This window comes from Telmatherina bonti (genome assembly GCF_933228915.1).
Source record: "Telmatherina bonti genome assembly, chromosome: 18".
Classification (NCBI taxonomy): Eukaryota; Metazoa; Chordata; class Actinopteri; order Atheriniformes; family Telmatherinidae; genus Telmatherina; species Telmatherina bonti.
This window is the reverse complement of record NC_136616.1, coordinates 21,019,675-21,043,699: the sequence shown is the minus strand read 5'-3', so window position 1 is coordinate 21,043,699 and position 24,025 is coordinate 21,019,675. Positions and strand designations below refer to the sequence as shown.

Genomic DNA, 24,025 nt, shown 5'->3' with positions numbered 1-24,025 from the left:
TTTTTACCTCTCCACAAACCTGCTCTGGATTAGGTTTGTGGATTATCATCATGGACTTTTTTGCTTCTTTAGTAACTCCAGATAAGCAGAATTAAATGTGAATCAAGTCAAACTTCTGTGAAGAACTGAGGAAACCAGTCTGAACGATGTGCAGACGGTGTGCGGCTCTGGAGTGTTTTTGTCTTCGAGTGTTATTTGGGTGCTCTGGCCCAGGAGATCTGGATCTCGCTGAACTGGCCGATTAAAAGTTAAGCCGCGCTTAAGCACTGCTCATCTCCCTAATTAGGGTGTAATTATTGTCTCAAGGGTCAGCCGGTGGTGGCACAGTGGAGGCTGTGTGCTAACAAAGTCAGAGTTGGGCGCTGTTGTTACAGGAAGCTGAAAGTCTTGTCATGTGCTGCTGTTTTCTCAGCTGAAGTGGAGCTCAGTCCAGGCCGAAGAGCGGTGCAGCTGCTCGGTATTTCCTCTGCAAAAAGAGATTTCCACATTAACACCCTGTATGGTCACTCACCTGGGCTTCAGCGCGACCCAGCTCAGACCCTGGCGCGCGTGAGATGGGCTTGGCGTCGTCTGCTTTCCGTCTGCTGCTGCAGTGCTTCGGCTCAGCGTTGATGCAGCTCGGTTTGATCGACGTCAAAGAAAAGCCAGGGGGAGACGTAATCCATTTAGTCAATTAGTGCCAACGTGTTGAGTACCATAGAGCTGCAGGGACTTTAGATGCATTGTAACCTTTTACAGTGCGCTGTATTGATTACTGTCAGTTAATACGAGCCTATAAATGTTGTAGGGGAGGTGTCAGGAAGTTCTCGAGTTTATCATTTATCAGCTAAACAGGGAATGGATTAGATAAGTGGATGGAAATGAGTGGAAAACATTCCTCTTTGGCTGCTGTTCGTCTGGGATGTTACATAAGGTCGTTGTATAGATCATGTACAGACATGCAGCAGTAACATTTCTAAAGTTTTGTCAGCCTTTATTTGTAAACGGGTCACCACTAAAAGGTGTCTATGCCTTGTCACTGGTGCATGACTGTTTAAAGATGAGTAAGTTTACAAACTCTGGGACTTTAAACAACTAAGGGAATGCCATGTTTCTACCCTCATGGAAACTGGCTAATAAGATAAATAAATACATTCATTATTTAATTAAATACTTAATGAATTAAACAAATAAATAAATTCAAAGGTTGGTGTGTTTGAATCACAAATGTTTTACAGAAATTTGCCAAACTTGAATTAAGGTGGATCTCGCAGATAAATTGTGAATCATTCAGTTTTGTGCTTCAACGACACTATTTATTTCATTAAATCAGATTATTTCATCTCCGATCAGAGCACTCGGCGTAAACAGAGCATGACAACGTAAGAAAAATAAATACCAAAGCAGATATAATTTTTTCAGTATATTTCTTACACAACTTCTAGGCTGGAACAGAGTAATATTTGCAGTAAGTACAGTAAATACTGTCAATCAGCTGATTGATAGGCAGGTTTACCTAGACTCTGGGGTCATAGCTATTTAGTTTATTGCTACATGTATGGAATATTTCTCAGTAGCAAACTAAAGCATTAGTTGAGCCCTTTTTTTGGCAAGCACCTAAAGGTGAGTTTTCTATAACCTGTTAGCGCTTGTGCAGCTGTAACAGAGTAGAGGCTGGTCAGTTTATCAGCTTTTCATTTCACTTCAGTTATAAAACTGCCTGTCTTGGACTTTTTGTATAATTGTGTGTATTTCCCTGTTAGTCTTCAGTAAGACCCGGTTTATCCTCTTAGGAATATTTGAACAAGAAACTCATGAAAACATGTTATTATGTTCACATTCGTTTGAGTAGTTGGACTGCAGAAGCAAAGCTTTGTTTTTCACATTTCACTCCTGAGAGAACTTTCATAATTCTTCTCCACGCTAACCATAACTTATCCAAGATGGCTGCAAGTTTGGTGGGGGCATCTGGTTTTGAGCCTTGAACTCAGCTTTCTTGCGTGTCCTTGCGTCACCGATGATTTCATGCGCTTGTGCCTTTGAACGTGCACTTCTAAATGAACGTAAACCAGATGTGAAGCGGACCTGAAGCGGATTCCGGTGCTGAGGAAGCATTGCGTCTCTGAGTGTGGGCCTGGATCGGGGGAGGATTACAGATGCTAGAAATGGATGAAGACTGAGGAAATGGAGGAGCTGTGTGTGCATGTGTGTGTGTTAAATATGTATCTTTGCTGAGGAGTGGGGTGGGTTATTGGGGACACAGTAGCTGAGACGGGGGCGGGTGAAGAGTGGGGACAGTGTTGTGGTACCGCATGTTAGGGCAGTGAGGTCAGAAACATTAAACTGAGCAGAGTGTGAGCCAGTCGGTTCATTGCCAGAGTACTTTTGCCAGATTTACAGGCTGCATTAGCTAACTAAGAAGTCCGCCTATAAATCTACCTTTTGCAGTCCAGCAAATTCACTTTTCTCAGGCAAACGCATCACTTAAATTTGCTTGATTAAAACTTAAAGGTGGCGGTAATAGAGGCAGCTTAAAAATAGATCTGATATTTTTACATCTCAGCTTTAAACCTACCAGATTTTTGCCCAGTGGCATAATGAGACCCATTTCCTCATGATTTGCGTGATAACCATAACAATAATTAGCCTGACGCTCAGAGAGGGGCTGTTAGTATCTCAGCAGGCATCTGGCTGCCTCAGGGCACCTCTGTATCCCCCTAACACTCACACCCATTACCCTTAAAGCACAAAGACATCTACAAAAGTACATTTGCTGCCAGAGCTAATGCCCTAATTTACCATTTTAAAGTAACTGACCTCAGTTTAAACCCCCCCAACAAAAAGAAAAAATACAGTTTGCACCTGGATGCATGAAATTTTGTGTAAATGCTACAAGATTATTAAAAAAAGGCAAATTTTGTGCAAAAACTTGTCTTATAAACCCTGAAATACATGCTCCCTCAAGTTTGCATCAAAGTTAGGTGCTTATTTATTCACCCTTATTCCACCAGCAAGGTTCACTTCAGCTGCAGGTGTGTTCAGTTTTCATCCAGTGTCAGCCTTTGCATTGATCTTTTGCTGAGGGCCTTTCTGTGTGCATACGGGTGCTGCATGGAACCTGACCGGCACATGACCTCAAAGCAAAATATGTATGACAACTTTCTCAACTGTCATCTTCAGTGCTTCAGCTACAGAACTGTAAAAAAAATGTCCCAAAGGGAAGGGGGGAAATCTATTATTCATCTTGCTCTGTGTTGGAGCAGCTCAATCTTATGTAACAATGATGTTCTGTAGTGGTATTTCAATCTGCACCTCTTTCAAGATTCCAGCAAAAAAAACCAAAAAAACTTGACTCTCAAAAGCGCTGAAAACCTTTATTGATAAGTGAGTGGAGACAGAGTGGCCCTGAGATCAAGGGCGTTTGTGTGGAAGCGCTGAGGTTTAGGGCGGCACTGCTCTCAGAACAAACAGCACGCTCTTAGTATTATCATATTATTATATTGTATTCAACACACATTAAATTGGTTCCTGGAAAACATACATCATGCTAACCTAAAATCTCAAGAAGCAGCTGCCAAAAAGAAAAAAAATAATTTAAATCAACTTTTATTTATAGAAGGGCATCCCCTCCTCCTCCTTAATGGTTCTTTGCTATCGCTTATAGTCCTTCATTCCCTTGGTCCCCAATGAAAAGTCCCCAAACTGCCTCTTCCTGTTATAAATCTAAATTGAGGAAGCAAACGTGGCTTCTTACATGAAGGGAAAAGCAGCACATGAAACAGTAACGCATGGCCTTGAGTGAGTCATCTAATATAGGGGGGGATTGCCTCCACACTTAGCCATAAAGCCGCAGCTCTGCTGGCTTTTAGCAAAACATCTATTCTAGGTCTATTTCAACTTCTTAACAGTTTTCCCATTTTTGGGAAAAGCATACTGAAAGGAGAGGCAGTGAGACGGGCCATGTTTTTGCAGTCGCATGTTTGTGTGTGTGTGTGTGTGTGTGTGTGTGTGTGTGTGTGTGTGTGTGTGTGTGTGTGTGTTTTGAGGAGAGGGGGTGATTTAGGGGAATTTCTGACCCAAAGGACACTCAGTTAGTATGGAAACGTCTACTGCACATGCTGAAGCTTCCCATCTACATGTGGTTGTGATTGTAGGACTTGCAGCAGAAACATGGAAACTGCATAACAAACACGCAGACATAGAAGCATTTATTTGCAATGCTTTGGGCAGGATCTTTTGTAGTGCTTTTAAGTGAAATGCTGCACAGAGTTATTGAAAAAAATGACTTGTCTGTCATAAAAAAAAAAAAAAAGAAACAAAACACTCTTCTACCATTAATGTGTCAGCATGCCAGATGTGCTTAGGTTAATAAGACAGGTGCTCAAGTTCAACAAAAACATAAAGAATATCCTGTTCCCATGTAGGAAGCAGGTGAGCCTTTCAGTGGAGGCTTGTTTCTTCAGTATTGGCAGTGATTAACCCAGACTGTAGATAGAAATCATGCTCAGACACATCTATCCTGGCAATATGATAGAAAACAAAAGAAAAATGGTACACAGGAGGATACAGGTCATGTTTGAAGAACATTTTAGGGTTTTTCCTTAAAGAAGAAAATGAGTCCACCCATAACATGAGTCACAATTTTTTTTTGTACAATCCTTTTTAGTAAACAGATATGAGGTCTTTTGTGGAGACAAAGTAATCGAGCTTAAAGGTAAATCTGTGATGTAAAATTTTAAGAGGCAGCGTCACAAGCTGAGGAGAATTACTTACGAAGTGTGACTGACTAAAGGTACTATCTGAAGAGCCTGAAGAGGTTAAAAAAAATCCCACGCCTTTTGTTTGGCATAGGTATGAAGACCTTTCTCTCCAATGTGTCATAGTCTCAGTTATTCACTACAGTCTGAATACCTCCCTCTTAACACGAGGGATGCATAGACTGAGCTGAAAAACTTAACATCTTACTTTACAAGGTCATTTCAAGCTTTTTTGCCTTGTGATTTTTTTTTCGTCCAACATTTTGCTTTATTTACTAAAGCAGTGCAGCAAACATTTACTTGTGAGGGATTTTCCAAGTCGGTTTTCTGCAACTGTTGCTTTTTTTCTTCATGATCATCGTTCTTGTGCAACACTTCACTTGTCAACAATATCTATTTTTCCACACGGTTTTGCATGTGTGAGAGTACCTGGACTCTAGATGTCTCTGGGGTTGACGAATGAGACCTCAGATATGAAGCCTGCAGGTACAGTGAGGCGGTTTTTCAAGCTGGTGCATGCTTGGTTTGAAATCAGATCTAGTTTAAAATCAATGAAAAGCCCAACATCAGCACACTTTACATAATAAAGGTACCTTGTCTTCCAGTAATAGGTAAATAGTGGTGGCTTCACCTAATAGGCCCTGTCTTCACAGGTGCTTGAAGGTCATATAGTTGATGTTGCCCAGTCGTGCTTTCTTCTTTACTATTTAAACATATTCTCATCTTTTATCTCTCATGTCTGTTCTGCCCCTGAAGGTAAAAACCCCAATGACAGTGGAGCAGCAGGGGACTATGGAGCACCTACTCCTGGACCTGCATTCAAAGAGGTGTGGCAAGTGAAGGTGTGGCCCAAAGGCCTGGGTCAGGCCAAGAACTTGGTTGGCATCTATCGGCTTTGCCTGACTGACAAAACAGTCAACTTTGTGAAGTTAAACTCTGATGCTGCTGCTGTGGTGCTGCAACTGATGAATGTGAGACGCTGTGGCCATTCAGAAAACTTCTTCTTCGTTGAGGTGGGGCGCTCTGCCGTGACAGGCCCAGGCGAGTTCTGGATGCAGGTAAGTCTGTAATTTGCAATCCAATGAATGTTGAAAGTTTTTTTCACTCTCAATTCTCACAGAAATCTACAAAAACACTTGTGAACACAAAAGAAACTGCAATGTTTGGTGCATACACTTGTGTATTTTTGTGGGGTTTTTTAGATTTTGCAATTCATTTAGATAACACCCTACTTTCCCTGATATACTTTTAAATATATTTCCGTCTGTTTTTTTTTTTTTTAAAGTGAACAAATTCATGAAAATAAATCCAAGTATATACATGGAAAATGCTACCTTGCTTTTTCTGTTATTTCTAATTCACCTTAATAGTTCATCCAAAGTACATGGCTGGAGTGCAGTCACACAAGCAGGGAGGAAAATCTGATTTGTTTGAGTAGACGGAAGTAGTGAAGGCTCTGATTAACATACCACAGCACAAAGCTGGCTCAGGAATATACTAACTTGAAGTCTTACTAATTTAGTTTCATGAGTTCTGTTTGGGTGTGCACTGCCAAATTTATTTGTATACACATTTTTGCTCAAGTAGAGCTAACCAGAAGTAAAGAAAATCATACATACACCCTCATTATTTTAGTTTGCGGCATTAATGGGCATGAAACATCTTCATTTGAAACCAAAACCCTCATGGCAAGAGGGTTTCTGTAGCAAGGCATCATAAAAAAATCTTAGTTTCCTGACTATTACACTGTTTTCATCTGGATAAAAGGTGCAGCCACAGAACAAAAGTTCATCTTATGTTGACAGGGCTTAAATCAGGGGTGTGCAGCTCCAGTCTTCAAGGGCCACAATTTTGTAGGTTTTAGATTAAGATCAAATGTCTCCCCTTCACAGCTTGTTTTCAAGTTTTCAAGCATGTTAACCCATTGATCCTATTCAGGCGTATTTCAGTGAGAAACATCCAAAACCTGCAGGACTTTGGATACCCCAGGCATAAATCCAGTGTAGAGTTCATAATAGTAGAAAATGGGGAAAGATAATCTGACATTTCAAAGTTTAAAGAAACTTATTTTAAATTGCCAGTGGTTGAATATTTAAGAATATGTGAGATGAAGAGAAAAAAAAAAAATCCCGAATGAATCTACTAAAATGATGATTTCACTGTTTGTGATTGTCATGGTGTGATGTCCTAGGTGGATGACTCAGTGGTGGCCCAGAACATGCATGAAACCTTACTGGAGGCCATGAAGGCACTAAGCGAGGAGTTCCGCCAACGCAGCAAGTCTCAATCAAACTCTGGTCCTGGAGGAGGTGCTACTGCTTCTAACCCCATCAGCGTTCCCTCACGTCGCCATCACCCCAACCCTCCTCCCAGTCAGGTTGGCTTTATCCGCCGGCCCCGAACTGAACCTCCTGGAGGAGCTAACAGTGGAGCACCAGTCAACAGTGCTAATGCTTCCCCTACCCCTCGGCACAGCTTCCCAAGGTCTCGCACTGCCAGTGATGGAGGGAAAGGTGAGGAGGGGTTAGCAGGATCCACTCCACTCCATGGTGTGAACTCCAGTCCTTCCACCAATGGTTCCTGTTCCACCACCCCAATCCTCAGGTCAAAGTCAGCTCGCTCAGTCCCGACCACATCTGCCAAAACCCCTTTTGGGTTGATGCGCTCCATCTCCACCCCAGCACCATCCCCAGGCCCAAGTCTGTCATCAAGCTCTGGGCACAGTTCTGAGTTTGGGGGCATGACATCAGCTGGTCCTGTTTCAGGATCTGGTACCTATAGCCGTATCCCCTCTCATCATGCCTCTATCTCAGGCTCACCTAGTGACTATGGCTCGTCAGATGAGTATGGATCCAGTCCCGGGGATCACGGACTTCTCCAATCTCCAAACCTCCCTGGAAGCTCTGTTGGTAGCATTGATAGCCAGTCCCTTGGTGAGGATGGAGCCAACTATATTCTTATGGGTCATCGGGGTGGTGGCAACAGTGGCACTGGCAACAGTAATCTAGGGCCCTTGGTGTCTAGCTCCCAGCCGGCATCAGGAACACTGGCCTGTGGCTCCCAGCCCCAATCCAGAAGAGTGCTGCGCCGCTCCTCCAGCCGTGAATGTGAAGCTGAACGTAGGCTGTTGAGCAAGCGGGCCTCCTTACCCCCCATGGCCCTAGAAAGACTAGCCCCACATCAGTGCAAAGCTGACGAAGCTGCAGATGAAGATTCAGCTGATTATGCAGTCATGTCAAGGAGCACCAGCCGAGAATCCTTCACTTCAGCCTGTTCTTCCACACAGAGGGAGTCTAATATAAGTTCTAGTTTGGCGGGAGGAGGGTACTTAGATGTGGCAGGGGAGTTTAAACCAGAAGGGGCTGGAGGAGCAGGTGGTGGCATAGATTTAGGCATAGACAGTGGGTATATGTCTATGCTGCCTGGAGTCACACAGCCCCCAGTATCCATATCCCAATCAATAGCTGTCTCTGTCCCAGATTCAGAATCCAAACCTTCTGATGACTACATGGCCATGACCCCTAACAACAGTGTGTCTCCTCCACAGCAGATCTGTCCTCTGCCAACCTCAGATGGGTATATGATCATGTCCCCTAATAGCAGCTGCTCCCCGGACCAGCGTGGCAGTCTCTCTGGAGGTGCTTGGGTAGGCAGTGGCAGTGCAGACAGCAGGGCTGGCAGTGACTATATGAACATGTCTCCAATTAGTGCACGCTCTGTAAATGGCAGCCCTCCACCACCTGACCACACCTGTCATTTGGAAACCAATTTGCAACAAGCCCCTAAAATGGTTTATTCGTACTATTCTCTTCCCCGGTCATACAAACATAACCCTTCTGCTGGACACTTTGATGATGGGCCTGGACGTGGGAGAAGGCCCAATGGGACTTGCAGTAGGGGAATGGGTGGTGGTAAAACTATTGTTGGGCGTCAGGAGCAACCAGCAGTAGGCAGTTCAGTAGCTGGACGGCATCTGTCACCCTCCTCGTCCTCATACTCCTCCAGCTCAGCCAGCAGTGAAAGCCTTGGGGAGAGTGATGACCGAACTTCCCAGGCTTTGAGTAGCATAACAAGCAGTTCTCAGTCCAAAGATGGGGCCAAGGTAGCTCATAGACGAGGCTCTGGTGGGTTTTCAAAGCAGAGTAGCCATACTAGAAGTAGACCAGTAAGCCTCTTTGTTGATGTATCCAAGGCAAACACCCTTCCTAGGGTCCGTGAAAACCCTCTACTCCCAGAACCTAAGAGCCCAGGGGAGTACGTAAGCATTGAATTTAAAGGAGGGAAGTGCATTAATGCAGGGGTTGGAGCAGGGCGTGGCAGGGGTGTAAGGCATGGCTCTTCACTGCCTCAAGGCTCAAGTAACCATCATCCTCAGAACAGACCAACTTCTTGTGTAGGAAACTTTATCCCACTCTCTCGTAGTCCCTCAGCCCCGATCACTCCCCCGTCTGCTTCTGAGTATGTCAACATGGACCTGGGGCCTTCCCCATCTCCTTCACCTCTGTCCCTTACTTCGTCAGTTTTCCCTGCTTTTCACACCCCTCCCACACCTCCGGCTCTTCCTCATATCCCTAAAACCTGTCAGGAAAGTACTACTAGTCCTTGTGAAGAGGCTGTAGAAGTTGCTGAGGCCCCTCTTCGGAAAAGCAGGGAAAATGTTCCATCAGCTGCTGAGTCCCCTATATCCTGTGGGGACTACACAGAGATGGCCTTCAGCTTGAATAACAACACTGTCCCTAGGTCATCACCCAGCATCTTGCCCAATGTCCCATCTCCTACCAGAACTGATTCTTCTGTTTCAGTGCTGTCTCGGGGTCTAGACTTCCAGTTAGGTAAATCAGCACTTAACCCAGACCAGGGGGCTAAAGTTATCCGTGCCGACCCCCAAGGACGCAGGCGGCACTGCTCAGAAACCTTTCTTGCCTCGCCTTCTCTCCCCACCGCTACCTCTACTTCATCTTCAACTGCCTCCCTCTTTCCAGAACACACCCAGGCTGTTGTTCGCCGCCTGGGCTTTGAAAGCATGCTGTGGGGTAATGGTGCTGTGACTGATCCCCCCACAAACAATCAAAATACTTCTACAGAGCAAGGTCTTAACTACATAGACTTGGACTTAGTCAACAAAGAGAGTCCCCACACAGGCCTGGATGGGCCCTCAGGAACCCAGGCCCCGTCTCGGCTCTTCTCTGTGGTCGCTGCAGGCTCTGGTGTCACTGTAGTGGGTCCGGCTGTTGGCAGCAGCAACAACTCTAACCTCAATACGTACGCCAGCATCGACTTCTACAAATCAGAGGAGCTGCGGACACATCAAAATGGAAACAAGGAGGGAACAGGTACAAGTTTCCACTTTTATTTCTGTCAAGTCTTCAGTTACACATTATTTCTCTTTTTTATTACTACTTTTTACTCTTGCTATCTCCCTTTTTCCCTCTGTAGCTAATGGGTTTTGTCTCATGTTCATAGTGAAAAGAATATGCTTTTAAGATAACCCAATGGAGCAAAGCATCTCTTTTCATCTGTGCTTGTAATCAAAGTTTAACTGGCGCCAGTCAAAAATATGGTTAGTTGTCTGATTTGTTTGACTGTCTACATAATCTACATTATGAGATATGGATCGGCTCCTCCATTCATTTATGAATGGATTTGTTGTCTGAGCCTTGGTATACAGTCACTTTTTTTTACATGATTTGATTAAGTAAGGTGTTAAAGGCCAGATGTTTTCATTGATGAATGTCACTTTTCTGGAAATGGTTTCAGTTGTTGTGCTATCCCACGGCTCAGTTCAGTTTCTCATTTCGGTGTTTGGGTGCACATTAGATGGCCGTTTGTTCCTCATGTATGATAAGCATCAGAATCATTCTGCTCTGGTTGAGCTATTGTTTTTCAAACAGGAGAGCTGTCACACGCATTTCATTGCAACACAACTGGTAGCAAAGGAGCCCATTCAAACTTGTCATTGAAGCGTTCTTCAAGTTCAAAAACGCGTTGACCTGTCTGTTTGGTGAAACCCTCTATTATAACCAGAGAAGACAGCAATGGGCAGTTTTTTTTTTCTGTTTTATTTTTATTATTATTTTAGATTGTATTATTTTATCACTGTGCAGAAGAATAAAAGTTTTATGAGGGGGAGCAATTTCAATTTGTGTGGAGCAATTTCTTAGCCATGGGGGAGCTACAGCAGCCAAACAATGCCTCTGCTAACTCACAGGGAGACATTTCCTCATAGAAAAACATTTGGTTTTAACCACTGTCTGCACTAAATTGGGCCTTTGTGAAACAGATGCCTGAAGTTTAAGCAGATAAAACAGCATTTAAATGGAGATGTGCATTTGTATGCATTAGTATAAGACTGAATAACCTTCCACAGCGGGGCTCTTGTGATGAATGCATCCTGCTAGGCGATGATGTTTACGTAGATCTCCTTATTTCCATGTGATTTATACTGTAGGTTGTATTAAAGTTAAACCTCTTGGGGTTGTTGTGGTAAACATTTCATAGCTCGGCTCAACAGTTGGATTTAATGAAGAATTTAAAGCATTAGCAAAAATTCATCCGGGGATCTTGTGGCGAGCGAGCTCAGTGGTTGGTTGTCAGAGATCCCACAGATGGAAACAAACCTTCAGCCTGCTTCTACACTTTGCTGTGGTGGATTTTATTGGGAAATGACAGGCATACTGGTGGAAGTAGGAAGTCTTTTAAATAGAAATGCTAGAAGGCTACCACAGGGGACCATATGGGCTCTAGCTGCTGAGAACGTCAGCGGGGCAGCATGGGGGAGAATGTTGCACATTGGCTGTGAATGTTGAGATGTGGCCAGTGTTTCACTCACACAACTCTCAAATGCCTCTGTACAGTGTTCCCCCGTCCTTTCATCCCTCCGTTCTGCCTCCCCCTCTTTCCTCCTCCAATAAATGATCCTTTTGTTTGAGTGTGTTTGTGGCGTTGGGCTGGAAGGCCTCAGTTGGTCCAAACCTCAAGACTACCGGACTCTCAAAACACATCTCTCCTCTGCAGACTAATTTGCATTTTTAAAATTTTTACTTTTCCCCCCATTCGTTACCATTTTTAAATGTAATATTTCATCCTACTTTTTGGACAGTTTATTCATGTCCTTGTTTGACATCTGTGCAAATAGATTTTTGGAATTCCTTTCCCTCCTTACACATAACTATTCACTCCATTGTTCCACTTTTTTCATGAAAACTTCTTGTTTTTTATGCTTGTTGTCCTCTCCTTCCACACCACATTGCAATTCATCCTTCGGAAGTGCACTCTCAAGTGGAGTTGTTACTCTTACTGCAGCCATCAGAGAAAGGAGAAAAAAAAAGAAAAGCGAACATGGCATGATGGTCCATAACAACCAGTCTTTCTGCTATAACACATAAATACAGGTTACAAACAACTATGATGTCTGTGTGGGTTTTTTTTATGATCTGCTGTAATTATAGGGATTTTTTCCCCCCTGTCTGCTTATGTCCCAGGGGTGTGCTCTTTTGAGAAGAGGGGGGAAAAGGCTAAAATTGAACATCAGTAGTTGGACGTTTGCCAGGAAGAATTTCTATTGGACAGCTGTTATGTAATGTGCAACACGCAAAAAAATGTCTCATGGTTTAGATAATGAGGAAAAGTAAGCTTTTCACAGTTAGCTGTTTTACCTCCAGTAACATTGACTGAAGTTAAGGGGTAACAAATGTGAAGTCTGAGCATTTTTGTGGTTTTAACTTTCCTGCATGTTACATAGTTGATGTGTGGTGTGTTGTCACCTCCAGGAGAAAGCAGTAAAACACTTTGCTGAAGGGGACTTTTAGGACACAATTCTGATTTAAACTAAAGTGGACATCGCTCTGAAAAGCTCCTCCAACAAAAGTGAATTTTATCATCTGCCCCAAACCAGCTAAACACTGTATGTCTTTACCATCTGGAGGTGATATTTATGCCAAGATAACCTGACAGTGGGACACAGAATTTCCCCCCTTACAAAGACAATATTTCTTTCAGAAAGATCCCATGCAAACTTAATCTGTGCTGGCCTTGTACTACATCATACTTTAGAGAAAATATGTCTCTTATTCTGCACTGAAGATTAGAACACATAAATATTGTTAACTGATCACAGAGGTGAGGTGGATGGATATGTTTCCTGTTACCTAATTGGGTGAAATTCATGCATAACTGACTAACTGCATCAGTGAAACCAGTATGCTGACTCGTCATGTCTAGACTTCTTGTATTTGTAGGGTTTTTTAATTTTTCAAAAGGATTTCTCATCAGTTTTAATTACCATGCTGATATTTTGGGGGGTTCCTTAATTGAAAATGAAAGATGTGATTAGTTCACTGGAGTTATAGATCATTTCTGGGAGATATGGATGTCTTAATTGTCTTATGTTTTGGGTTTGTAAGACGTTTTTTGTTTTTTTTTTTTAAAGTTAGCTCGGTCTAATCAACCATAAATAAGTAACTTCACAAATTAAACCATTTTTTATGTGAATGCTGGAATCCTTTAAAATTGTTTATTTTTGGTTATTTTTATTTCCTTCTATTTTTCAGTATTTTCATTTTTAGTTTATATGTTAAAATTATGACTTTGTTGGTGTTTTAACCCCATCACCATCGGTTTGCCTCATTTGTTTTTCCTTTAATGTCACATTAGACTTTTTAACAATAAAGAAATAAAACAGCTCATCAGAAAATTAACCTGATATGCACTTCCTGGTTTGGCCACTGTGAAGGCTGTTGTCACCACCCTAACAACCCCAGTCCTCAATTCTCAGGTGATCAGATCTCCACAGATTTATTTTTCCTCTTTTTTTCCCCTGATTTCTCTAACTGTGTTTTCAGAGGAGCTCAGGGTGAATCATACTGTTGTGTTTGGTTTATTTATTAATATTAAACAAACAAAGAATATTTGACTTATAACATTACAATGAATGTAAAAATGTAATCAGGCAAACTGAAGGAACATCAAGCGGATTCTTTGTTTTTGATTAAACCAGTGTTTTACAACCACTGTGCCATGGCACACTAGTGTGCCGTGAAAGATTATCAAGTGTGCCCTGAGAAATGATCAAATTTCATCTGATTGGTCTAAAAAGCAGCAAAGTGTTCATCCAGAGAGGCCCAGGTGAAAGATAATAAAATTCCCTTTTCTTGTCTTTATCTTCTTTCTATTCACTTTGACTAGATGGCTTTATAATGATAATATGGTATTTTTTTTAAAAAAAGAAAAAAGAAAAAAAGGTGTGCCTTGGCTCACAAAAGGTTGAAAAACACTGGACTAAACTACAAACTGACCACAAACAATGTGATGCGTCCAGTTTTACTGGTTTAATTTTAGATATAGATTACTTGGGAGAACAGCTCTATGAGATACGTCAGGTTTCTTACAATGTTGTTTAGGCTAATAAATTAAAGCATAAATCATTAAAGCTGTGATTTTCTTACATCAACCTTAACTATTGTATTATTTAGTTAGTAAATCAAACTGTAGCCACTCAAAGCAATTATGATAATCGGCTGTGGAGCAAAGCTGTTACAAACAACACATTCATTGCATTCATTCCTCTTCACACAACACTGTCTCCCTGTGTGCGACAGGCTCGCCTTGCCGAGTGTGTAATCCAAGCCAACACTAGTTTGGACTGACGGCACTAGTAGCGTTATGTAAAACCAACCACGTGGATGGGACATGACCCCCAAAGAGGGTTAGGCTCAGGGTAGAGTGGTTAAATATGCAAGTGTGCACTTACTTGTTTATCTGCTGAGATGTTTTGCTGCATGCTGGAGGCAGAATGCGCTCCAGCCTTCCTCTGCAGACTCAGTGTCCCAACGCAGTGACTCACCACTCTGCTCATATTAATGCAGAGCGTCAGCGCACACAGATGTGCAGCAGAAACAGCAGAGTGAGACATGTGGAGGCTAAATCCAAAGCTTGACTTTAAATCCTTTTGCCTCTTAGCAATTAAATGGTGCATTTGAGCTGTTTAGATGCCTTTTAACACCCTATTTTCAGTTATATTTGAGCTTATTTATTTTGTGTATTCTTTTTTGAGATAATCTATAATCCATAAAAGATAGACATAAGAGCAAAATGGCTAAAATGAGCTCAAACTCAACTTTCCTTCATTAGTTTAATTATAGCATTGCACAACTGATTTGCCCACACAGAGAGATGGAGAACAAGCTGTGTGGTTACAAGAGGACAGCTGCGAGGCCTGAATCCATTTCCTCTTCAGTTTAACTAAACAAAAGCCATATTTTTGTGTTTATCTTATATTATTCCTCTCGTTTTTTTTTCTTTTAGATGTCTTTGGACGATATAGCTAAGCACAGCCACTGTAGCTCTTTTGAGGAGGGCAGTTTGTTTTTGTTAAAAGTCAAGGATGTGTCCTTCTCTGAAGTCCAGTTTGCTTTGTTTGGGTGGTCTGTTCGGGAAGGTGACGTACTCACACCGCACGTAGCAACAACTCTGTTGTGTTTGGGTTTTTCGGTTGTGTTGAAGGTTGTGTGTGTAGGTATCTGTCCCACCACATATGTATATGTTTGAGGGCTCAAAGGCTTCGAAAACAGACTGAGCAGAGATCATCTGCCTCCCCAGAAGCTGCAGCTGCAACATCGTCTCATTTCAACCCTTTGCCTCCATCCAATTAGGCAACAGAAATAATCCGGGTTGATTACTGAAAAATACACAAATAAGGCTTTGTGACGGACGATCAAGCTGCCACATGCAACACCGCTCACAGCAGAGATCAGTGCGACGCGGCGTAGGCCAGCAACAGTCAGCAGTCTGAGTTCAACAATACAAATCACTCTGCGAGTACCGGGCAGCTGGAAGCAGTCACATGCAGCAGTGGTATCTCAAATCTCTTTGTAGTCCCATCTAGTGCCATGAGGAAATAATGTTCTAACTTTATAACAAGACTGAGCAACAGGTGCTGCAGAGATGGATTAGTTTTGTTGATAGACGGAGCTTGCTCCATCTAAATTTTGATTCTTATCGTATGGACACGTTTCATGTTGGGTAATTTGGCGCATGCAATAAATCCAACTAACCTTCGCTAATTATAGTTCAGGGGCGTCCAGCTCTGTTCCTGCTGATTTTCCATGTATCACTGCTGCAACACACCTGACTCAAATGAATGAGTCACTGTGCAGAACTTCATTGGCTGTTGGATCCAATTAATGTGACCCAGGTGTGTTGGGAAAAAAAATACATCGAAAACTTGTAGGACATTTACCATCGAGGACCGACTTTGGACACCCCTGTTATAGTTTGTGCACACTATGATTTTTCTGTTGAGTTCAGGCTAACAACAGTCCTGCAACTGTCAAACATCCGTGAGTTTTTTGGCATCCAGTGGTTGTTTGAACTTATGACTGGAGTCATTTTAAATTTTTATTGTGATTGGTATCTTAAATTCTCAGCTAACAAACGATAATGCTTCATTTCAGCCACTTCCTATCAAACATTTGACTAATTAAGTAGTTTAAATTGACTAATGTCAAATCAAGAGAAGGCAAAGGTCAACAATTGACAAAGAACTTGTTTGTCTGAAAAGTACTAAAGTAATGGTCATGTAAGGCTGGAATAATACGAGGACCTTGTTTCTACTGTACAGTGGTGCCAAAAACAAGCGAAATTGGAGTTCATTTTGTGGGAAAAAAACAACCAAATAAAAAAACTGTTTTAAATAGAAAAAAATGAGATAGTGGTTTTCAGATAAGAAAAGACTTGGTCACTGTTTAACTGTGTGTTGTTTCTACGAAGTACTGTTGGTAATAAATTCAGTGATACTTTTGAGTGGCCTTTATGGTGCTATATCTACTAATACAGTCAATTTACACCATCTCAGCTTCCTAAACCTACAACTGAGGCTGTCCTGAAACAGCCTGTATGTCAACTGTGCTTTGAAGGATTGAGATTCTACAAGCATTTTACCTTAAAAATAACATAAAATCAGGCAGAGTAAAAGAAGCAAAATAAAAGTGGCTTGAACTTTTAACAGTTAACGTAGGTTGGACAGAGACTGGTCATTATCATTATGATCACAGATCTTGGTATTCTACTTTGACATGTTTTTAATATTGTGGCTTTATGTTCTGCATGTGGTGGTTCTCTTTGATCCTTCAATGATTCCCAGTGGTAAATTTCCATTTAGTGCCCAGTGTGTGAGAATTACTCCCATTTAGTGGTGCACTCATTGAATACAAACAACCAAGTAGTGCTCTCTAGCGCCTCGCCCTTTAAGCGCGATATTACCCATTCCTAAGCTGCGGAGAGGCGCAAAGGTGAATACAGCAACATCTTGCACAAATTAGATTGGTGTGTCCCGTCAAGTGATGAGGTACAGAACGATACATAATTCTGCTTCGTTCTAGATGTCGATAAATTACAAGCATTACCTCCATGTATTTGGTAGCAATCTATTGCTTGTAGCTAATGTTATATGACATCGTGTGACTAGAGGAAGGGCATAAACCCCACTAGTCTTGAAATAAAAATACCTGAAACAAATTATGAAACACACTAAAACGCATAAGGCTAACAAGTGTGTCCCCTTTGAGATACCCCATTCAAAGATGGCATTGAAACATGGCAGCCTTCTCAAATAACTTATTCTAAACTACAAAAATGCTTTCATTTGAATGCGATTGTGAGACTTCGATAAAATCCATAATTATGATAGCAATACGTGATTTTTGCAAGTAATAAGCCAAATACATTACACACTGTACCTTTAAAAGTACGAAATACTCATTCATTCATCATTATCCTAACCGCTTAGTCCGATTAAGGGTAGCAGGAAAGCTGGAGCCTATCCCAGCAGTCTTTGGGCGAAAGGCAGGGTACACCCTGGACAGCTTGACAGTCCATCGCAGTGCAGTACCAGATACTATCCAAAGTTAAATTAAGCTTTGCAGTAATAATGTGTAGTAATGTGTATTGAATTTAAAAAGTGCATTAAACTAATGAATCATAGACATTTTACCAAAGCCAACATCAGTGTTAATGTGTTGCCAAAGAAGAATCTTCCACTGAGTGTGTGGCATTGGAGGAAATGGGAGGTTTGGCTCTACAGAATGAAAAGGGTCTCAATCTGGGCTGTGTGTGTTGAACATTGTGTTTTTTCAGGTTCCCATGCAGAGTCTACGCATTTGTTCAACCTTCATACACCTCCTCTCAAACTAATCTGACTCATACTGCTGATGAGTTGAACTGCACTGTAGATGTCGCCGCACTTATTCTTAGATGGAAAATTTTCTGTTTGCAGACAGCAGAGATAATATTTACCATCACTCCTACATATTTGCCTTTAGCTATTAATATTTGCCTAATTTTAACAGACATCAAACAGCTTTTTTATCAAGTGCTGTTGACACTTAAACACTGAAGCTGAAGAAAGCTGCCAAGTGTGCAGAATTTTATGTTTTTATTTTCCTTTTGTTGTTGTTGGTTTTGTTGAAAGAAGACAGTGAGATGGATGTGGAAGTGGAAACCAAGTTTTGACATGGAGCAGCTAAAAGAATAAAAAGTTCAATTAATGTGTTTTAATAAAATGGTAGAAGATAGAAGAAAATGTTGGACAATAGAAACAGTTTGGATGGAGAGAAATGTGTTCTGGTTGCCTTGGTGATAAGCAGTGACGACAACACACGCATGTCAATTCTTGTGTTGTTGTTTTTTTTTTACTTCTTCTCACCCAAAGTACCATCACCTGCCTGTCTGTGTTTTCAGTTACTCTTCTTCCCAAGACCTTGACAAGCCTGCGTCACTCATCTCCCACCACATACCAGTTTTTAGTCCATACACACACACACACACACACACACACACACACACACACACACACACACACACACACCAGCTGCCCCTGGATTCCACTTGCTGTGTTTTTGCTGATAAACGCAAAGAAAAAAGTGTTTATGCTGTAAATATGTGACTTTAAAAGTGCATTCAAACCATATCAGGCTCATTCTGGAGCTCGTCACATGAAGCAGCGGAAGGACAGATCAGCTGATAAAACGTGTGTTTGTAATTCCAGTAATTCCACAAACCGAGTGGGGGTTTTATCTCATTTCCAGCCCTGCTGCACTGCATGGGTATCACTTACAGCCTCACATATACACACACAACTACTTATCAATTAATTCCCTTAGTACTTGCTGCTTTCATAATTAAGTTAAGCACACATGATCCTCTGGAGAGACAAATTTGTTAAGCAAAGATTATTTGACTCAACAAAGATGGTTTGATTTCATCAAACTGAAAATAGAAAAAGTACAGAAATTTTCAGCAGTATGATTATCACACACTTCAACGTAAAAAGATGCCACATGTTAGTGTTTCTAATGGTTATAGTCCACACAATTTTTCACCTTGACTAGCCTCGCTTGTATATGAAAAACACTGGTCACTAAGGACGGTTTTTCTTCAGCTGAAAGGAGGCATCTGGCTTCCCATCAAGTGTGAGGTTTAAATATTTTTCACCAGTTCAGACTGGTATGTTGCACAGATCCTAATTTGCCTTCTGTTCGCTGTATTAGTTTCAGTTAGACTTTAATGTTTACATAATGTTTTTTTCCCAGGTATATCCGAGCCAAGTGGCAGAGATGATGTGCAGATTGAGATCCAGAATTTCTCAGTGACAGAAATACAAAGTTTAACCTACTTTTAATACTTGCAGAGAAGTTTTGAATGTTTTAAAATGTGTTTGAAGCGTAAAACACATAAAAGACAAATATATTAAAGAGCTACCAATTAGCAACTTATATTTTATGCTAATTATTGTCATCTTTCTGCAATACACATTGTTTCTGATTGTAAGGAAAAGTGTGTATATGTCAGAGTAGAGAATGTATGAAGTGCAACATGGCAGATTAAAACAGATTTTGTAGATAAAAACATTTATACTGACAAGTAGACACTAATGCGTGTCCTTCTTTTGATCTGAAATATATGACCGAAGCATCTGCTTCTGTTCGAGCTTTGAAGATGTGAGGTAAAAAGTCGGAAATGTAAGTATAAATGACTTGGGAAGAGATATTTGTCAATGGATTGGCTCACTGAGAAAATCCTCTCTGAAATGCCTCACTGACATAATGGTACACGTTGTCTGAGGATTTTGGCAGAAGTTTGCGCGAGTCTTTGTTTTCACATCATTCTGATCAAATAGGAGAAACACAGTATTTTCACAGTTTTTAGTATTTATTGAATCATAATGGATCGTTTTTCTTTCACCATATAAAATTTAATTGTCTCTTGTCCACAAAACACCCGGTTTCAAGTTACATAATGAGATCAAGGGCATCTTTTTGGGGCTTTAGTTGTAGTCATTTTGTGTGTATGTGTGTGTGTGTGTGTGTGTGTGTGTGTGTGTGTGTGTGTGTGTTACTGTTGAGCTGTCCAGCCAAGCAAATGGTAATTAGGTAGTAAAACTTCAGTACTCTAGTCATGTTTTGACTGACTAGTGCCTTATTCTCATGCATTTGGCACACACACATACAAGAACACAGAAGCAGGGGAGTAAATAGTATTGGCAGCTTGGTCAGTCCAAGAGGCGCCGCTGGACAGACTAAATGTGTGTGTGTGTGTGTGTGTGCTGTTTGTGTGTGGTTTAGTTCCTTGTGAACCTTCACCATTGAACTTGTCATTGGGTTTGACAAAGGAGCTGTTTGATTGCCACACCTGCTTTTTCCACTTCAAAACTCCAGTTACACTACAAAGTCTGAGTTTGTTTGGTTTGCACACATGCACGACAACACGCACAAATCATACATGTGCATGTCTTGATGGGGAAAGCTTGAAACAGATGATCTGAGCCAATCACCTTTCAGAAAATGTAAATCAGCCAAAATGGTTCTCAGATAATGGCCAAAGTAACCCTCACTCACTGGCTGTGCAGCACTAAACACACACACACACACACACACACACACACATCACTACTTTCTCCTTTGTCGATACTGTTTTGCTCATTCTGTTTTGAACAAAGCCCCCCTCCCTTGCTCTTCCCTCCCTCCTCTGCTCTCCGTCTTTATTCTACTCTTCCTGTCTTTTCACTCCTTCTCAGTGGACGTTTTTTTTTTTTTTTTTTTTTTGCTCTCTTTTATTCTTGTTATCTCTTTTTCCCCCCTTTTCCCCACAATCGTATTCCCAGCATGCAAGCGGCACGTTTGAACAAATGACAAAAAGCGCCTCTTATAGACCGCATGAGATGACATACAGTAAATGGTTTTATTTTATTAGATCAGAGGATGGATTTACTTGCAGAGGTCTGTATACGTTATCAGAAGGTGCATTCATTCCTTTAATTTCACTTATTGCGTTGTCAACTTGTAAACTTGGGTCAAGTTGTGTCCAACGACTTGGTTAAAGTTTATTTTTTATCCCCCCAAGTACAAAATCACTCAAACCAGTGAGAAAGCTAATCATTTCTTCCCTTAAAGGTGGAGTATGTAAGATTTTCAATACTTTCAAAATAAATTAACTAATAAAATAACTACAATCATAATTAGATCGTTTTTTTAAACATGTAGGTTCCAGTCTGTTCATATTTGATGCGTTATTAAATTACAAGTTTAATTAATGACAAATGACAAAAAGCACTTTTTTTTGTACTGGTAGGCAAACATTTAAGAAGGGTCTTTGTCATTAATTAAACTTGTAATTTAATAACACATCAAATATGGACAGACTGGAACCTACATGTTTAAAAAAAACTATCTAATTATGATTGTAGTTATTTTTTTTAGTTCATTTATTTTGAAAATATTGAAAATCTTACATACTCCACCTTTAAAAGAGTAAAAGTGTATGAACCAAGTCCTCGCCTCTTCATATTCTTGTACAGGAGTGAAATGTATCGGTTGAGTTAGATACCAGCAGGCGGCTCGCATTTCTCAATGCTCCTACAGCGAAATGACCAACTGGTTCTTTACATTTTCACGGATTATTTCCACACATTAAAATTCCTTTACCGTTAGGAGCGTGTGCATGTGCGTGCGTGTGTCTTTGTGTCCGTACATGCATGCGTCTGCTTGGCAGCATGCCATCTCCATGTGCGAGCATGATCCTGGTTACAGAGCGTCGATTGTGCGCTGCGGTATGAGATGTATGCCGGGCTCTGAGCGCGCTGGGCACTGCCTAGAGGAACGGTGAAGCCACCCACAAACCCGCTGGGGTTACTGAGTGCACATGAGGAGGAGGAGGAGAAGGAGGGTGTACTTCCCTCCTTTTTTACACACACTCATTCTTACTTGTGTTTCTTCTCATACACTCTCCCGGGATATTATTTGAGCTTTTCTCTGTTTTGTTTTTTGTGTGCCTCCGTTTTTTTCTCTGTTTTTGTTTGTTTTTCTGTCCGTCTCCTGTTGTCATTGTATTTTCTTTTTTCTGCTCCTCACACACACACACACACGTAGTGCGTCAGGTGTTTGTCTTGATGTCAGCACCACCACAGTGTCTGCCATGATCTGTGCATGTTCCTGGTCGTGGCATCATTCAGCTTGTTACTTCTCTAAATAGGTTTGTCTGTAAAGAGCTTAGCACAAATGGGCGTTGAAGAGCACCAAGCTGATTAACGTCTACTAACCAGCTACTTCTCACGTACGCCTGTGTGTGTGTGTGTCTGTCTGGCTGTAATGCTGCTCATGGTGGTGACGGTACATATTTGCTTTGCGTGCATTGCCACTTGAGCTGCGCGAAGGCCTGGTCGGTCAGAGGGAGGACGTTCAGGGGATAAGACGAGGTCAAAGTTGATCCAATAGGCTGGCTGAAGTGCTGACGATGACAACGAGTTGAAGATCTGGTGTCATACAGAGAGAGGCTTCAGTTTCTTTGAAACTTTTCTCCCTGCTAAAGCTTTTCAAGGGAAACCAGTTTGAGTTGAGTTTAAACAAGCCAGTTTTACCTTGATGACACACTCTGAGTGACTTTTCTGGAAAAGAAAGACAGCCTGACTATTTAATTGATTTTTGTCAGTCTACTGTTGATACAGTACGAATAATACTAGATTTGTGCCTTAAAACTACTCTGCTCCGCACATACAGTTGGTATGAATTAGAGCGGCAAAATATATAAAAAATGTATTGTTTTTCCAGTATCTGTATCACAACAGAAGGCTTAGACTGCATTAAAGGAAGGCTTTGAACTTTTGTCATAGGAGATGTTTTGAATTTAAATCGCATTACATCCTCATGTGTATCAATAATGGCTGCATTCTAAGTATTTTCTACAGCTAACCAACAAGTGCACAAGGTGAATTTAGTCCTCATAAATACACCTGATCTTGAGTATTTTCTTGTGAATCAGAAGTTGTATAATCAGTGTAAGGTTCGGCAATATTGTTGCGCAATTCATGCATTCTAGGGCTGTGACGAAATGCTTCCGTCCCGATTTGATTTAGATTTTTTTGGGTGCTGATTCGATTTAATTTGCGATTCTCACAGTTTTTCAATATTGCTGATTTTTGTAGATTAAAAACAAAAAAAAATGTATAAAACTTTTTTTTGCTCGTCATTTTCCTTGATTTTAATGAGGAAAAAAACAACACAGTAGCAACATCATAATTCTGCCGCTATAATGAACTAGAAGAGAAGTAAAAAGATCAATAAAAACAATAAAAGTAGCAAAACATTATATAATGGATTATTTTTATTTATTTGAAGAAAAAAATAAAAAATTTTAACAAAAAAAATAATTTTTTTTAACAGAAAAAAAAAATCAATTTTAAAATTTTGAAGCAAAAAAAACCTGATTTTCGATTCGATATGCACTCCTAACCTTTTCATTAGCATGTTGTAAGTTACATATAAGTGACTTCTGCCCTTCTACACTACATGTCTAGTGTCATTTAGTCAAAGTGTTGTTTTAGTGGCAGTTTTCAGTAAGATGAGATATTATGAACCTTTTAGGGATAATGGAGGGGCTTATTTCTTCAAGAAAGTATATGAATAAGTCCTGAACATGCTGCTTTTAGTTGGGATGTCTAAGGTTGGATTTGGCATCATTTTCTTGGAAATTGTGACATTTTTTTTAAACAAATTATCAAAGTACAATAATCATCTTATTCAACACCCATACTGTTATAAAATCAAATTAAAACCAAAATAAAATAATAAATAAAAACTGTTTTTTAACCTTGTGTAGTTGAAAGTCAAAGTTCTTCTGCTGATACTTGGTCTGGAATATGGTTTTATGTTCCCATTAAACTCAGTGTGGAAAAAACACATTTAATCCAATATAGGCAGTGTTTTTTCCCCAACAGCTTTATCTGCTTAAGGTTCCAGGTT

The 24,025-nt window shown here is 40.9% G+C and overlaps 1 protein-coding gene across 1 annotated transcript in view; it reads left to right on the top strand.

Annotated features, from left to right (window-relative positions):
- LOC306768874 (insulin receptor substrate 1-B) overlaps positions 1–24,025 on the top strand; it is a 46,221-nt gene that overhangs the window by 4,002 nt on the left and 18,194 nt on the right. The window contains exons 2-3 of the mRNA XM_079257339.1: positions 5,493–5,794; positions 6,928–10,069. Coding sequence (XP_079113465.1) covers positions 5,493–5,794; positions 6,928–10,069 — 3,444 coding nt within the window. The remainder of the gene's footprint in view (positions 1–5,492; positions 5,795–6,927; positions 10,070–24,025) is intronic.